Raw genomic sequence first — 17509 nt, forward strand, 5'->3', positions numbered from 1 at the left:
CTTGTAGACCTGTCCTCAGAGGTCTCCAGTGACTATTAGAGATGACCTTTGACTTTATCATAATAAGACCTTGGAATATGAAGAGTGATTTGCATACTTTCTTTTTGAGTTTCCTCAAATAAAGCAGTTATAATCACCAAGCTCATTGTGAGCCTTCTGCCAGTGCTTCAGTAGAGAGAAGAAGGTGGAGAAGGGATGCAGACTCCTTCACACCGCTTACTGATATGGAGTTCTGGCCTGAAGAGAAAGGGCTGGAGTCCCAGAGGCCATCACCAATCACCTGGAACTTGTGGCCGCTGCCCTGGAGAATGTAAGATCAGAATCATGTAAATAGAGGATGTAGGAAAACCTTATCAACTTCTTTGAAATTTAGCTTTCTTAGTATTTAAGTGTTATCTAAAACCTAAACAATAATTAAATTTTGTCATTTTTGCCTGTTGTTTATCTCATTTATTATAGAAAGCAGCGATGGTATCTTGGTTTACAGAATTAGTGGGTTGTCCAAGGAAGGAGACAATAATAGACTACCCAAGGTCAAAGCACCAGCTTTGACCAACCATTTCATAAGACTAAGCTATAAATGTGTAATGCTAATAGACTAACTTACAACAAGAAATAGCTTTTCCAAATGCTGAATCCACATGACTACCCTGTTATTGTTAGATTCACTTTATCTGTGAAGCTAAATAAGGCCAGCTACTTGATTAGCCATCTCTAAACTCCAGCAGAACTCTCCTAGAAATCAAATATTCAGAATCACCAGACTAAACATCTCAAGCCAGTTTGTTAGGTGTGTCCTTGCCTCTTTACATCTCCCTTTTACATCTCTCCACCACCCTTCCTTCCTCCTGGTAGGCTCTAGGCAGCTCTTTTCCTTTAACTGCACTGGTTTTTCTCTGCCATGCCCCACTCTTGCTCAGATGAGACGGTTTTTGATGCTTCTTTTGCACAGCTTTCCTTAGGAGCATCTTTAAAGAACAGTTTTATCTTGTTTCTTGTTCTTTGCAGTCTTAGAATCACGCTGAGTACCAACAACAATACAGTTTGTACTATGGTTTGGTGTTTGGTTGGTTTTATGGGGACGGGGGAAAGGTTTTGGAGTTTGGACCACATCCAGAGATGCTCAGGGTTACTCACGGCTCTACATTCTGGCATTAATCCTGGTGGCGATCAGAGGACCATATGGGATACTGGAGATCGAACCCACATGCAAGGCAAAAATGCCCTACCTACTGTACTCTCTCCAGCCCTGAACTGTTTTCAGTAAAAATTTTTATCAGTTGTATATAATTATACATATTTTTGATTATAAAGCATTTGCTTTATATTTTATATAAATTGATGAATGGGAAATATTTGAAGTCTTTATGCTATATAACATCTTCAATATACAGAAGACCATGGAAGTAATTATGGATGGTACAGCTGTTGTAGTAAAGTGCACCCTGATATTTCTACAGCTTTTGTAGCTTATCAGTAATCCCCTCATTTAGTAAAGGGCTATTCCAAGGAACAGGAAGCCAGAGGGAAGAAAGTCCTACTCATTGCAACTCATTACAGCAAAGTTGTAATGGAGATATGGATTTAAATTGTTAGGCATGGGGCCTAAGCGATAGCATAGTGAGTTGGGCATTTGCCTTGCATGCAGCTGGCCAGGGTCCAATTCCCGGCATCCCATATGGTGCCTTGAGCATGCCAGGAATAATCCCTGCTCCCCACTCTGTCCCCCAAAAAAAGTTGTTAGGCGTGGTTCTAGAGGCTATGAGTATGAGTTTTATAAGCAAATTAACATGGTGGGGTCTGTATTGGCATCACTACAGAATGACAACCAGAAGACAGAAGTCTGACAGTTCAACTTTATTATTTACTGTTATTCACTAGGTGCCAGGTACTTCTGTTAGCAAAAAGGACTTTTAACTGCCTGGTTATAGTCCTAATCAGACTAACCCTACCCCCTGTCCTTGGAGCCATCACTTTTCCATTCATAGTCTGATTTAAGAGAACCAAGAATAGGATTCAAGCAGTAGTGTGTGAAGCAATGAAATGAAACAGCAATGAATGTACAGGCTCCACCCATATGAACATGTGACAAAGGCCTGGCCAGTAGCAGTGATTGGAGGGAAAGTCATACCTCAGTCAAAATCAATCAGTTTGGGGCTGGAGAGATAGCATGGAGGTGAGGTGTTTGCCTTGCATGCAGAAGGACAGTGGTTCGAATCCCGGCATCCCATATGGTCCCCTGAGTGCTGCCAGGTGTGACCCAAAAAAAAAAAAAATTTCAATGAGTTTGATTTCCCAGTCTTCTTGGAAAGATTTTTCTTTGTAGTAGAGTTGTTGTTGAAAGTAAAGAATTCTGGTAGGGGTGGGAGAAATAGTACAGCAGATAGAACTTTGCATGTGGCTAACCCAGCTTTGATACTTAGCACTCCATATAGTACCTTGAGTCTGCCAGGAATTACCACTGAGCACAGCCTAGTATAGCCCCAAAACCAAAAAAAAAGTGAGAGAAGAAAAGAAAGAAAGGGAAAGATGGGGGAGGGAGAAAGGAAGACAGGGAAAGAAGAAAGGGAAGGTTGGAGGAATAGAAGGAAACCTGAAGTCTGGAGGGCATCCACCTTACAACAGCCTGTGGAAAATGCCACAGCATGAATTGACATGCAAGCTGCCCAGAACAAGGTTTTGTCCAGTGAGTCTGATCCCCTGGCTGAAGCCAGGAACCCTCCATCTTCTCTAAATGACAAGAACCAACAAAGATTCTTTCCCCTTCTTATTCTTTTTGTTTTCAGGCCACACCCATCTGTGCTTTCTCCCGACTGTTCAGGGATCACTACTGGCATGGCTGGGAATCAACGAGGGTTGGCTGTGTGCAAGGCTAATGCCTTTCTTACCTCTGTACTCTCCCTCCTAACGGCCCATTTTCTTAACCCAGTTTCATTTAGGTTCCTTTCTATTGCTAAACAAAGTACTTACTCAGGCATTCTCCATACATGTTACCTTATGATACCCTCACAAAGGCCTATTGACGTAATGACATAGGTTAGAAACAAGGTAATAGTTTAGTGACAAGACTGAAATTGCCAACTCAGGACTGCCTGGCTACAAATCCAGAGCTTTTCAGTCCTATCTCAAGTTCAGGTAGGGAAATAAAGACTCCGATGGTAGATAGTCAAAAGGAAAGAACCAATGTGAGAAGAGAAATTCTTAATTGTCTCCATTTAACTAAAGAGGAATTCCAGAACTAGTCTACATTACTGGTGTTCATTTCACAAGTGAGGTTACTTGGTCAGTACAAGGTCCAGAATGTTGCTTCTGCTCTCTTCATCTCTTCTCAGAACCAGATGCCCATCGTGGGGTAACAGAATCAGCTGCTGAGACCAGATCCTAGGAAAAATGCCCCTCTCCCACAGCAGCTGCCCAGATAGCCACATTCAGAACTCAAATAGGGCAGTATCCTGGCCATATCTGTTGTCCCCAGAGGCAACCTCATTGTACAACCCAAGATAGTTCACATCCCAACCTGGGACCAAGGGGAAAGACCCTCTCCTTGTAAAGTTGCAACTTGGATATTTTTGTTTCTGCTTAGGACAGGGGAGCCAGAAAGTGATCAGAAATCTCCCCATTGGGGCCAGCGAGATAGCATGGAGGTAGGGCGCTCTATTTGCACGCAGAAGAATGGTGGTTTGAATCCCGGCACCCCATGTGGTCCCCCAGGCCTACCAGAAGTGATTTCTGAGCATAGAGCCAAGATTAACCCCTGAGCGCTGCCAAGTGTGACCCAAAAACCAAAAAAAAAAAGGAAATCTCTCCACTATCTCCAAATAAAGTCTGGGAAATATCTTGAGCTACTATACACCCAACTGAAAATTCTTTTAGGAATGGAGTCTATTCACCAACCTAAATATCTACCACCCCCAAGGTCTAGAGAAACTGAGCTAGAGCAGTCACATTGGGTGAAAAGGAAAAGCCTTTACCAAGCAAACAGCCCACCCCCAATACATATATCTCTCCTCCTGCCCTGTTCCAGATAAACCCCAAAGAATGTAGGTTAGACAGTTTAATAGAAGCTTCACCGCAGTTTCACTTCCTCTTATCTTACAGCTCACCTTCTGCCAGCCTCCTCCCTGCAGATCTGCAAGCAGACCCAGGTGCCACAGTCCTCTCAATGAAATCTCAAAACCCTGTGACTGTCACCTGCTGCTAAGTTTGGACACCTGTCCTCAAGGAGCTTGACATGTGACAGGGATGCATTCTTCACAATAAGAATATGAGCCACATCCTGAGAAAGGCAGATCATCATAGAAGAGTCCCTTGGGGGAAAAGGGGTCCCTGAGGTCTTGGAACGAATGTGCAGAAGAGGCTGGTGAAGGCTTCAGGAAGAAGGAAAAGAGTTAGCCACCTCTAACTCTCCCTGCATGTTCTAGTTCTTTTTCCCCTCTACCTCCTACTCCTCCTCAGATCCCTAGGATGTTTCTGTGTGGCTCTCTCTCTCTCTCTCTCTCTCTTTCTCTCTCTCTCTCTCTCTCTCTCTCTCTCTCTCTCTCTCTCAGCCTTTTATTAGTCTATCCTAGTGAAACTCAAAGGTTGAATGCTATGCTACTGCTTACTGGACTAAAGTTCAGGACTTCCACAAAAGCCTAGGTCCTAGGATAAGAAAAAAATACTGTTCTAAAAAAAAATACTGTCTTCTAGACCTTCAATAATAATCTAGTTGAAGGGCCAGAGAGATAGTACAGTAGATAAGCACTTGCTTTGCATATGATCAACCCAGGTTCGATCCTTGGCATTCCATATGGTCCCCTGAGCACTGCCAGAAGTAATTCCTGAGTGCAGAGCCAGGAGTAACCCCTGAGCATTTTCATATTTTGGCTTAAAAAATTCGAATTGACCCCACCACCACCACCACCACAGCACCACCACCACCACCACCCACCCACCCACCCAAAAAAATAAATAAATTCGAATTGATAATATAGCAGATAGGGCATGTGACCTACCAAGTTCAGTCCCACCACCACATATGGTTTCCTAGAGTGCACCAGAAATTATCCTTGAGCCAGAGCCAAGAGTGCTAGAGCATTTCCACCAAAGACTGCAGAAAATAAGAATAAAAAGAACCAAGCATTTGCAGATACAAAGCCCATGTGCCCAGATCTTTCCCAAAAAGTCTGGCTCTGCAGATTTTAGAGCTAGAAAGTCAGTCTGTCCAGGAGCCAGAACAGAAGCTTCTGAAACAAAATAAAATATCTGAGCACATGAACAGGTTTTCTATATATATCCTCAAATCCTCTGTTTTCTTGTGTATTCCATGAAGTGAAACTCGAGGTGAGCATCTCAGACCTAAGCTTGGAAGAGTTTATCTTGACATTTCCATATTTCATTCAAAACCTCTATATCAGAAATTCCCAAAATTATTTAGCTGCTACCCTTTTTCAGAAGAAAAGGACTCAGCACCATCCTTGAAATCAACCTTAAAACAAGAAACTACCCGCCATCACCTCCTCCAATTGTACCCAACGGCTACCAGTGTGCCCTTTGGTTCATTACAGCTCCCTTAGGTTAGGTTGCATCATGTGAGGTAAATGAAGACCTTTGAAATAGTTCCCATTTGTATCTTAATTGTTTTTCGTTGTTCTTGTTTTCCCATTGCCTTTCATCTTGCTTTCCCCCCTCCTCTTGGGTGAAGGGGCTTTGTTTGGATCTCAATAAGTGGGAGGCAGGAGAACTTAGCAATGAGCTGCCATCTAGGCTTGTGGTTCCACATGGTGGAGCGACTGTGGGTGTACAGCTTACAGTGTGAGTTTTCTTGCCTGCTAAAACCTCCATATCTGTGTGGATTATTGCATGGAATTACTAGTGGACCAGCTTCTCCTGTCCTCCCCAGTTAGGGGGTACGGGATTCCCCTTTCCTCACTGGGGACTGTGGAACGTTCAACCTGAACTTCAACAGCATCACCTGCTTTGAGAAAGATGATTTGTATGATTCAGGGTTCTATCACAAACAGAAATGTGAGTCCACGGGGTTGAAATGTGAATTGAAATCCATGGTAGCAGAGCAATGAGAACCCATAGCTCCATGTTACAGAACAGCTTTTTGGATCATGATTACAACCTTTCCTAGATTTGGGGGCATGTCTCAATGTCCAAAGACATTTGGGTTATCTCCCTGGCTGTCCTCCATGTGATCTGAGCCCACCATTTACTACTGTTAGTGCTTGGACAGACTTCTAAACACTTTAGTTACTGCTACTAGTGTCACAGAATCATGAATTCACTGAAGTACTGATTTAAAATAAGAGCCAGACAGTTGACTCAGCAGTACGATATGTGCCTTGAATGTGTGAGGCCCTGGACTTGATATCCTTTATCCAACTGGAAAAACATAAAATTAAAGGAATTGGATGTGAAACATGACGTAACTCAGAAGTGGGTGAAATCATTAAACTTATACACACATATTTCCAGAGCATCAGGCCATGGGGCATGATGCCTTTAGGAGCGAGGACAGAGCTTCCTCCTCTCTGAAGGAAGTTCTGGCTTCCAAATCTACATTCAGCAGATTTGGAGTTCCATTGTTCTCCCCTCTTCCAGACATTTCCTGGTAATGGAAAGCCATGTCACGGCTGACATGACAAAGATCCAAGCCAGGTTCAGGACTCAGTCAAGCTCAAAGACATCCTCTTGGTCCTCGTGTCTCTCTTTGCTCTCGGCCTTTCAAGAACAAAGAAAGTTAGTTATGAGCATTTTCTTCCCAAGTACTTCCCAACCGGTGATAAAAAAAATATGTCATCACACAGAGCTGAGAAGGTGAGAAATAACAGGAGAAACAGTCTCAGTCCTGCCCAGGGAAGCCAGAGTTACAGAAGAACTGGCACAGGATCACTGTCACCCTATAAAAGATGAATTATGCTGGAATTCTGAGTTTCTCCGCACAACCATTCATGATTTTGTTCCAATTTGGGGAGTGCTCAGTTCAGGCTGGATGACAGAAGGGGCACTGATCCTAAAGCCTCAGCTAATGTGGACTTATAAGTCAGGCATTTAAAAAAAAAAATCACACTCCTTGACAATACTACAGCAGGTAGGATGTTTGCCTGGCACACAGTCAAGCCTAGGATGAAATCCCCACGGCTCTATATGATCCCCCAAGTCCACCAGGAGTGGTCCCTGGTGCAGAGCCAGGACTAAGCCCTGAGCACTACCAAGTGTTTCAAATAAATAAATAAATAAATAAGGGGCCAGTGAGGTGGTGCTAAAGGTAAGGTGTCTGCCTTGCAAGCGCTAGCCAAGGAAGGACCGAGGTTCGATCCCCTGGCGCCCATATGGTCCCCCCAAGCCAGGGGCAATTTCTGAGTGCTTAGCCAGGAGTAACCCCTGAGCAACAAACAAGTGTGGCCCAAAAAAAAAAAAAAACAAAAATAAATAAATAAATAAAAATTTAAAAATTGCACCCTGATGAGAAACAGAAATGGTCCTTAGGACTCAGGAGTGCAGAATGGATCAATAGAAGGTCACAGGCATCAGGCAGAAGCAGAAGCCCTGACTCCCACCCTAACTCCAGAAGCCTTTCAGGAGAGGAAGACCCACAGACTGGCAGGCTCCCCAGAATCAGCCAAAAAGGGTGGGAAGGAGTACAGGCCCCACAGCAGAGACCCCCTTATCCCCCAGAAGCCTGGACTTTCACAGATGTCTCTCCACTTAAGACAAATATTTAACTGTCTTAAGGGTGGAAAGGTAGCACAGAGGTTAAGACATTTGCCTTACATGTGGCTGAGCCAGGTTTGAATCCCTGGAGCCACATATGGTACCTGGAGTACCACCAGTGGTCACTCGTGAGCACAAGCCAGGAATAGCCTCAGCATCACTGGGTATGACCAAAGAAAAAGGCAAGAAAAAAGAAAGAAAAAGAAAAGAAAAGTGCAAACTTTAGGGAGGTTCAGATTCAGTGAGCCAAGAGTAGCTCCTAGCAAAAGTGGGTGTGGTCCAAATCCACCCTAAAGGATAAAATGTAATTAAAAATAAAATTTTGGGGCTGGAGTGGTGGTGCTAGCAGTAAGGCATCTGCCTTTTGGTGTTTGGGTGTGGCCCAAAAACCAAAATAAATAAATAAATAAATAAATAAAATTTTGGTTGGTGCCAGAGAGATGTCACAGTGGTAGGGCATTTGCTTTGATTCAAGACGGACGGTGGTTGGAATCCCGGCATCCCATATGGTTCCATGTGCCTGCCAGGAGCAATTCCTGAGGTAGAGCCAGGAGTAACGCGAGCACCATCAGGTGTGACCCAAAAACAAAAAATAAATTAAATAAATAAATAAATAAATAAAATAAGATTTTGGGGCCGGAGCAATCACACAGCGGTAGGGCATTTGCCTTGCATGCAGCTGACCCAGGATGGACCTGGGTTCGATCCCCAGTGTCCCATATGGTCCCCAGAGCCAGGAGTGATTTCTGAGTGCATAGCCAGGAATAACCCCTGAGCATCACTAAGTGTGCCCCCCCCAATAAATATATAAGTAAATAAATAAAATTTTAGCCAGAGTGAAAGCACAATGATAGGGTGTTTGCCTTGTATGCAGCCAACCCAAGACAGACCTGAGTTTGATTCTCAGAATCCCATATGGTCCCCCTGATCCTGCCAGGAGCATACTCTGGGCACAGAGCCAGAAGTAAACCTAAGCACTGCTGGTGTGGCCCAAAAACAAAACAAAATATAAGTAAAATTTTAATTCCCCCTTTTCTGGTCTAAACTTTAATTCATAGTCATAATGTCCATTATTTTTAAAAAATTAATAACCTATCTATAACTTGAGTATAATAACATAATTTTTAAACAATAATATGGATTATTGTTTGGGCCAGAGTGCAGGAGTGATCCCTGACCCCACAGCCAGAAGTAAGCCCTGAGCACCACTAGATGTTACCCAAATATCAAAAAACAAAAAAAAAGTCCTGGGCCAGAGATATATCACAGCAGTAGGGCATTTGCCTTGCATGAGGCTGATCTAGGATGAATGGTGGTTTGAATCCTGGCATCCCATATGGTCCCCCATGCCTGCCAGGGGCAATTTCTGAGCACAGAGCCCGGAGTAACACCCGAGTACTGCCAGGTTAGACCCAAAAACAAACAAAACAAAAAAGTCCTCAAGCTTGGGGCCTGATAGATATAGGAATAAAGAGAGGAATGCAGGAGTAGTGTCTTGCACACAGCAGACCATGTATGGTTGGATGCTGAGCTGCAGAGAGTGGACATAGGGTCCCCTGAACCCAGCCAGGAATGATCCCTAAACCAGGAATAAGCTCAAATACCTCCAGATATGGCCCCAAAGCCAAAATTAAATAAAACATAAGTGTTTCTATATATGTATTCAGGAATGATTCTACTTGAAGACAAAAAAGGCTTCCCCAAACTCCAGCATGCCACTAGGGTTGGTCACACATGCACACACACACTTATATACCTGTGCACACACACACATGTACACACAAACAACTGGGGCACCCCAGCCCTGAGCTCCAGGCAGAGCCAGGCTCTTCTGCATCATGCGGAAAGAGCCATCCCAGTCCTCCCTGATCTGCTGACTCACCATGAGGCTGCAGGAAAGGAGAGAGGACTCCAGACTGTTCTGTTCTTGCTCCGCAACCAACTCATGGGGCATCTGTGAGGACACACAAAGACTAAACAAACAGTGGCACCATCCATGAAAGCCTAGTGAGGTCCTCAAGGGGGCAGACACATCCCACAGTGCCCTGAGCAGCACTTGCCAGCATCCTGCCCACGATACTGCCATAGACCAAGCCCCTCTGGAGAGGACAGTACTTCCTCCCAAGTCCCAGACCAGCATTGTGGGAGAGGTGGGATCCTTCGTCAAAGATCCTCACTGGTGTCAGGCATCCCTGCTGTGGCAGCTCTGCCTTAGCACTGCTGGACTGAGCAGGAATCCTGTAGCTCATCAGAGTAGGGGCTGGGCTCATTTGCCCCAGCCCGAGGCATGGGGTATAATACCCACTGCAACTCAGTCCTGGGTAGGGTTCTCTGCTCTCCCCAGTAGCATGACAGCAAGTGAGCAGATCTGCACCTCATTGTTCAGGGGTAATATGAGGATAACAGAGCCAATTAGACCTGAGCAATGGATCAGATCATACAGCAGGAAAGGCACTTACTTGCCTCGCATGCTGCTCAACCCCAGCTCAATCCAGCAGGAGCTCAGAGACAAGTGTAAGTTCTGAGCAATGCCAGGTATGGCCAGAAAATAAGGGGGGTGCCAATTATGCAAGCTTAGAGGGAAGTCAGAAATCTACTCAAACCCCAATCAGGGCAGGGAATGCTGTTTTGACTGTCTCCCTGACACCCGCAGGCAGTGGAGAGCACCATTAAGGAGTGGGGAAGCACATTTCCAGGCTCAGGGGAGACTAGGTTCTCTAACCAGGGCCCCCGGCACATCCACATTCCCCCCAACACACCCAATGCGAGCAGAGATATTTTCCCTGGAAACCGACTTGAAGGCCAGACCGAGCCTAGGCCTTTTAGGGGCCTAACTAATTCTAATGGGCTTCCCCCCAGTGTTTTGGGGATGCAGAGGGTGAACCTCTAGGCTCTGACCCACTGTGCCTTGATGGGGCAGACTGACTTTGGCAGACTATCTGGGCTGGGGGCTTCAGTGGGACCCACCAGCTCCGGCGCAGCTCGGTATAGCGAGCTAAGTGGGTAATGAAGAAAGTTGAGGCAGGAGGCAGTGTACAGGTCGGCATAGCGCACCAGCTGGCTGGAGAAGAGAGTGTGCTGGAACCCGCAGCGGAACAGGCTGCCCATCGTGCCATAGCTCAGGTCGAGCTCACGAGTGACTCTCTGGAGGGGGAGCAGCAGCATGGTCATCCACCTACCACCTGCCATAACCCAGCCTCAACCGCACCCTCCCCAGGCCAGTGCACCCTGTTGGGTGTCCTCCGGAGGCCTGGGCTCACCCTGGAGAGGAAGCATACAGTGACCGTGGACCTGCACAGAGCTGCACCTTCAGCTCCATGTAAGGCTATGCACAAAGAGCCGCACAGCCTCTACCCTGAAAAAGACTGCAAAGACCCTTCCTCTTGGTCCCAGCTGGCCCTGAATGCGGAAATTCAGGCCTGACACATGCCTGAATCCGCTTGATGTGGCCTGTGGGGCATGCCCAACCTGATGGTGGGTCAGCAACACAACAGGGATGCTTCTTCTGACTTCTTTCTCTTTGGGGGAAAGCCCAGTTGTACTCAGGGCTTACTTACTCCTGGCTCTGTGCTCAGGGATCACTCTTGGGGATGGTCAAAAAAACCATATGCAGTGTTGAGTATCAAACCTGGGTTGGTCACCTGCAAGGCAAGTGCCTTGTCCCCTGCACTATCTCTCCAGCCTCTTCCTTCTCTTTCCCAGATCCCTGAGCTCACCTGCCACAACCCCCACCTCTCAGATCCCTCACTTGGATGACTCCAGACCAGACATGATCGCAGTTATCCCTACTAGTTGGTGACAAGAGGGCTCTGCCCGCCCAGCAGGCATTTCTTGGGTTGCAAGTGTTGTGGGTTGCAAGGAGTCTGAGACTGAGGGATTGGGGCAGGGCTTCTTAAATTGCTTGGCCTGCTCACCAAGCCCGTTGCTGTGCTTTGGAATGTGGGCCAGCAGAGGGCACTGGCTACCCAGGTGGGGCTCCACGGAATGGGGGAGGGTGTGAGCTTCTGAAGGGAGCAAGCTCAAAAGTGCCTGAGGATCTGCCTGAACCCTCCATCATTCTGGGCCTGTCCACTCAGCATTCAGCAGGACACTTACCCGAATCTCTTTCTTGGTGGAAGTAATGACTTGCAACCCACAGCTGCTCCCATCCACATGCCTGGTAAAGGAAAAGACAAATTGATCACAGGACCAGGTTGAGAGAAATCTGGCCACCCAGCCAGGCCTTCCCTCCCTGCAGCCCGCAGGCTGTGTGGTGCAGTGGGAGCAGACAGGCATTGGACTAGATGAGACATTGTGTGGTTCTCTGGGGATTTAAAGGGCCCTTGAGTCCAGCTTTTGGGGGAAGCCAGACTGAAACAAACCTCAGCCCCACCACCACACACACACACACACACACAACCTTCCCAGGGACTGCCCAGGCTATGGATCTCACTGGTACAGGTCTGCCAGGTATGCGTCCAGCCTCTTCAGCTTCTCCATCCTCCCTGATGAAGAGACAGTGCATGAGTCCATCTATCCCTGCCCAAGGTGATGGAGGAGCAGAGCCACCAGGACTCCACACACCCACATTTGTTGCAGTTTCTTGGAATCTTCTCCTTGCCTGGGCAAAGCCTCTGCCCAGACCGAAGCAAGAGACACGCAGAGAGGTGAGGGACTGGTGGCTAACCCCAGCTCTTAGAACTTCCAGAAAGGTTGGAAAGATAACATAGCGGTAGGGTGTTTGCCTTGCATGTGGCTGACCTGGGACTGACCAGGATTCAATCCCCAGGAACCCATATGGTCCCGTAAGCCTGCCAGGAGTGATTTCTGAGCACAGAGCCAGAGGAGTAACCCCTGAGCACCGCTGGGTGTGGCCCAAAAAAGTCCCCTCCCCCCCCCCCAAAAATAGGAACCTACACAAAGATCAGGCTCAGGTCTGGTGCTCAGCAGTGACCCTCTGCTATGCGGTGTGGGGAAAGTTGCTTAACCTATCTGGGTGTTTCCTTGCATATTAGATAGATCCATGCTCAGAAAGCACAGAGCAGACAGACTCCAGAGGTCACACCTATATAGCTTCCAGAAAGGCAGGGAAGATGTCCTTGTGTCCCTGTCCCCTTTGCCCGGGGCTCACCCTTCTCCCGGGCCCAGATATCCAGCTCCCAGGTCAGCTCAGGGACCACCAGGCAAGTCCGCCAGCCCTGCTGCTTCTTAGACTTGAGGATGTCCCCAAAGATGTGGTCCCCAATGTACAGGATGTCCTTCCCGTGGACCCCAAGCAACTCGCACACCATGTCTGAGGAGCCTGTGGTGGAGAGGGGGCCAGGGCACTCAGGGACCACCCAGCAGTGTAGGCCAGGCCGCACCCCCAACAGAGCTGGTACCTCCAGAGTAGACAGCGCAGTGCTGGTGTGGCCCCGTGTAGGTGCCCACACGGAGCTTGCCCGAGTCCTGAGAGCAGAAGGGCCAGAATTGGGGGACGCGGGAGCTGGGGGTGGCAGAGTGCTCTGGGGCCCACAATGCCTCCTCTGAGAACCCAGAGGCCTGCGCGATGCACAGGGCAGAGCCTGAGTCTGAAAGGTGGCCCCCAAACCCCAAGGTCAGCCCGGGGTCACCAGGTCCCCCCAGCCCGAGCCGTACCGTGTTGACCTGCCTCAGCACCGTCCCCTCCGCAAAGAAGCCAGGCTTGTGTGTGTCCACCACAATGAGATCAAAGTAGGACCTCCATGGCCTGGTTTGGGTCTCAGCCTACAAGGCAGGTGGGCAGCAGCCTGTGAAGTGGTACCCTATGCACAGGGTCTCCAGCAGGGTCACTTGCCTTCCCAGCCTCCCAGGTCTTGGGGCACCCCAGTCCTCCCCTCCACAAATGAGCCCACAATGAAAGTCTGGGGTCTGGCATGGAAAGCACTGCAATGGGAGCTCCTGTGTCCTGCAGGGCTCAGGCCCGGCTCTGTGGTGATGTCACACGCTCACCCCCTCCCTGACCCTCCAGTTCTCTGCCTCTCTGCAACCCTCCATAAGATCTCTGTGGTCAATTCAATACTCTCAGGGTCTGACTTGGCCACTCCCTGGACCAGTTCCAGCAAGCCTCCACCCCATGGGTCCAAGACAACCCCCGCCAGTCCCCCCCAACACACACACACACTCACCTCTCCTGTCTCGAAGAGGTAAGTCATGATAGCCTTGAGAGAAAGGACAGGTCTCAGAGTCTGGAGAACCAGGGACCACTCCTGCCTCTGTCCCCTTACTCCAAGACACATGGGCACAATGGCCATGAGACTTGGTGGGCAGTCGCTCCTTCCACTGCGCCCCTAGATACACAGCCACTAGCAGGCTCCAGCTCCCACCTGCCCCTCACTGTGTCCTGCGGTGCCTCAGTTTCCCCTAGAGCTCCCCCTGAGTGTCCCTCATGACACTCACATTGGTATAGTTGTAGCTGCTATTGGTGGCCAGAAACACTTTCCCAACCTCCTTCATCTTGCCCAGCAGCATAGGGATTCTCTCCTGAAGTGGAGACAGGAGTGACTTCTGAGATGGGGCCTCCCTTAGCAGGAATTTAGGGATTTATGCCCACAACCCACGGGGGATGAGGAGAGAATCGGGCCCTGCCCTGAGGAACAGAAGGGCAGGCCAGGTGGCCTAGTGGGATGACCCCAGCATGCCTTACATCCTTCTCCACATATTTCTCCAAGTTCTGCAGCGTCTTCTCCTTGAGACAGTCCTGTGAGGGGAGTAGTGCTGAGTATTGGCACCCTGCACCCCTGCCCTGCACCCTAATTCACTCACCGACTGGTGGACATTATCCATGGCGTCGGTCACATCCTGGAAGAGGCTACGGAAGGACATGAAGAGGTTCCCGTGCTGATAGCCAGTGTCACAGCTGGGGAGGAACAAGAGAGGCCACAGAGGCTGGTCAGGGCCTGGGCCTCATCGGGACTCTGCTAGGCTTCCTGACCTTGCCCGCAAACAGGATTTGCTTGGAAGAGTTCTGGTGGCGTTGATTCTAGGACTGGGGGCCTTAGCCCCCCCAATTCTCAGGAGGGGGACCCCCCCCCCTTTCAGGGCTGAGGCTTACTTGATGTAGCGAGAGCAGCGGGAGAAGAAGTCCACCAAGCAGGCGTAGAGGTAGGTTTCTGCAGGGCACACACAGAGAGGGCTCAGGGCTGAGTTAGACCCAGGCGTGTCCCCCACCCCATCACCCCCCAACCCTCAGCAGAGCGAGGAGTCCCCCGCACCAGGCAGGTTGAAGAGGGTGTTGAGGAAATGGAAGCGCTGCAGGTCGTCCCTCTGGATGAACTTGCTGGGGTACATGCTCCAGATCTCAGCCCTGAGAAGGGAAGGGGCTGGGCTGGGAAACAGCAAGAGGGCACCCCCTCCTCCCACCCCTACTCCCCCTCCTCACCCCCAGGTTCCTACTCAGACAGGATGGCAAAGCCATGGGTGCCCAGCAGCACGTTCCCGTGTGCGTCCACCTTGAGCAGGTTCCCGTAGAGCGCATCAAACACCAGGCCCCTGGTAGGGAGAACACATGAACACAGACACAGATGGGGGTGCCAGGCCCCCCCCTTCCCGGAGCCCACGCACCTGGTGGGGAAGGCGGGGTCATAGGTGTAGCGCAGGATCTCATGCGGATACCCAATGCATACCAGGTGTTCCAGCAGCAGCTCAAAGGCCAGAGCCTCATAGGCCGGGGACTTGTAGGCTGCAGGGCCCAGCAGAACACGCAGGTGGGTCCCTGAGCCCTGGGGAGCCCCACACACCCGCACCCCGTCCCTACCAGCCAAAGTGTAATCCATGTCGAAGCCGAAGCAGCGGATGCTCCCCAGAGCCAGGCTGCGGTTGACGAATATCCTGGGGGGAGGAGAAAGAGAAGCTGCACCCCCAAACCTCGGTATGGCCGAGTGGTCCTCAAATTTTTTGTTTGTTTGTTTTTGGGCCACACCAGGCGATGCTCAGGGGTTACTCCTGGCTGTCTGCTCAGAAATAGCTCCTGGCAGGCACGGGGGACCATATGGGACACCGGGATTCGAACCAACCACCTTTGGTTCTGGATCGGCTGCTTGCAAGGCAAACGCCCACTGTGCTATCTCTCCAGGCCTGGTCCTCAAATTTTTTAAACAGGGGCCAATTCACTGTTCCTCAGACCGTGGAGGGCCAGACTATAGTAAAAACAAAAACTAGGGGCCAGAGAGATAGCCTGGAGGTAGGGTGTTTGCCTTACATCCAGAAGGATGGTGGTTCAAATCCCGGCATCCCATATGGTGCCCCCCCCCCCCGTGCCTGCCAGGGGTGATTTCTGAGCACAGAGCCAGGAGTAACCCCTGAGCACCACCAGGTATTGCCCAAAAACAAACAAACAAAAAACAAAAAAACAAAGAGAAAATAAAAATCAGGTGAGAAGAATAAATTGACAAAATGCAAAGCAACCTATTTAATGTTATTTAATAGTTTAAATTATAGCTACTTACTATAATTTCAATAAGAAAACATTAAGGGCCCGGAGAGATAGCACAGCGGATTTTGCCTTGCAAGCAGCCGATCCAGGACCAAAGGTGGTTGGTTCGAATCCTGGTGTCCCATGTGGTCCCCCTTGCCTGCCAGGAGCTATTTCTAAGCAAACAGCCAGGAATAACCCCTAAGCAACGCCGCGTGTGGCCCAAAAACCAAAAACAGAAATAACTATGGGGCCGGAGAGATAGCATGGAGGTAAGGCATTTGCCTTGCATGCAAAAGGACGGTGGTTTGAATCCTGGCATCCCATGTGGTCCCCTGAGCCTGCCAGGAGCGATTTCTGAGCGTAGAGCCAGGAGTAGCCCCTGAGTGCTGCTGGGTGTGACCCAAAAATTAAAAAAAAAAAAAAAAAAAACAATGAACAAATTCCTATGCACACTACATATATCTTATTTTAAAATGAAGAAACAAAATGGGAACAAATACAATATGTGGCCCGCGGGCCATAGTCTGAGGACCAGCGGGCCTCTAGTGTCGGTGCGGGGGGAGTCTCCCTGTGCCCTGGGCTGCCCAACACAGCTGGCACACAGAGGGACCTTCTTGTAGGACCAAGCAAGACCTCGGATGCAGAGTATCTGTGCTGAATGCCTACACATGTGGGCTCAGAAGTCAGTCCCAGTTGTCCAGTGCAATTTGTCAGGAAACAGCTAAAACCCCACCAGAGCCCCCTAGACCCCCCCAGGCTCTGCCTCACCGCTGCTGCCATTCCTGCTTCGGGTCTTGTGCCAGCAGGTCCTTCGGAGCCCCTCCTGGCTCCCTGGGCTCACCGCTTCCCACGCCAGCCATTGCCATCAGGAGGGCAGACGTGCTGAGGTCCCGTCTCCACTACCTCCTATCAGCGAGCACCAGCTTTCCTGCTCCCTCATATACTTCAGACACCCTGACCTCCAGTCCCACCCCCGGGGCCCCTTGGGGGCTCCCTCAAGGAGGAGTAGGCGGAGCAGGGGTCTTCCCATGGCAATGCTAGACAGGTGACAGTGGCCTTGCAAGCGTGAGGCCATGGATTCAGCCTGGCATGCACCAGGAAGCCTTGTTCAGCAATTCCCTGACTCTCGGTTTCCTCCAGTTATTTACATCACTTCTCAGCTTTGTTCCCTCCAGATGCTGATGGGGCAAGGCTGGGGTTACTACACACACACACACACACACACACACACACACACACACACACACACATACACACACACATACCATGCCTATAGGTCCTAGGCTGGGGTTACTACACACATAAACACACACACACCATGCCTATAGGTTCTATGAGGAGTAGTCCTTCTCTGGGGGTTCTATGGGACCAGCAACCCCATATTTGCTATTCACT

The 17509-nt window shown here is 49.4% G+C and overlaps 1 protein-coding gene across 1 annotated transcript; it reads right to left on the minus strand.

Annotated features, from left to right (window-relative positions):
• Positions 1–6654: 6654 nt before the first annotated feature.
• NT5DC4 (5'-nucleotidase domain containing 4) lies at positions 6655–16974 on the minus strand. The gene is made up of 17 exons (XM_049784639.1): positions 16883–16974; positions 15455–15528; positions 15262–15379; positions 15094–15189; positions 14913–15004; positions 14753–14810; positions 14464–14557; positions 14345–14398; positions 14098–14181; positions 13827–13859; positions 13318–13425; positions 13062–13128; positions 12812–12982; positions 12134–12185; positions 11797–11857; positions 9584–9655; positions 6655–6708 (listed from the first exon to the last, which is right to left on the minus strand). The coding sequence occupies exons 1-17, from the start codon at positions 16972–16974 to the stop codon at positions 6655–6657; spliced, it is 1380 nt and encodes a 459-aa protein (XP_049640596.1).
• Positions 16975–17509: the final 535 nt, after the last annotated feature.

The sequence above is a fragment of the Suncus etruscus genome, chromosome 12 (assembly GCF_024139225.1).
Source record: "Suncus etruscus isolate mSunEtr1 chromosome 12, mSunEtr1.pri.cur, whole genome shotgun sequence".
Lineage (NCBI taxonomy): Eukaryota > Metazoa > Chordata > Mammalia > Eulipotyphla > Soricidae > Suncus > Suncus etruscus.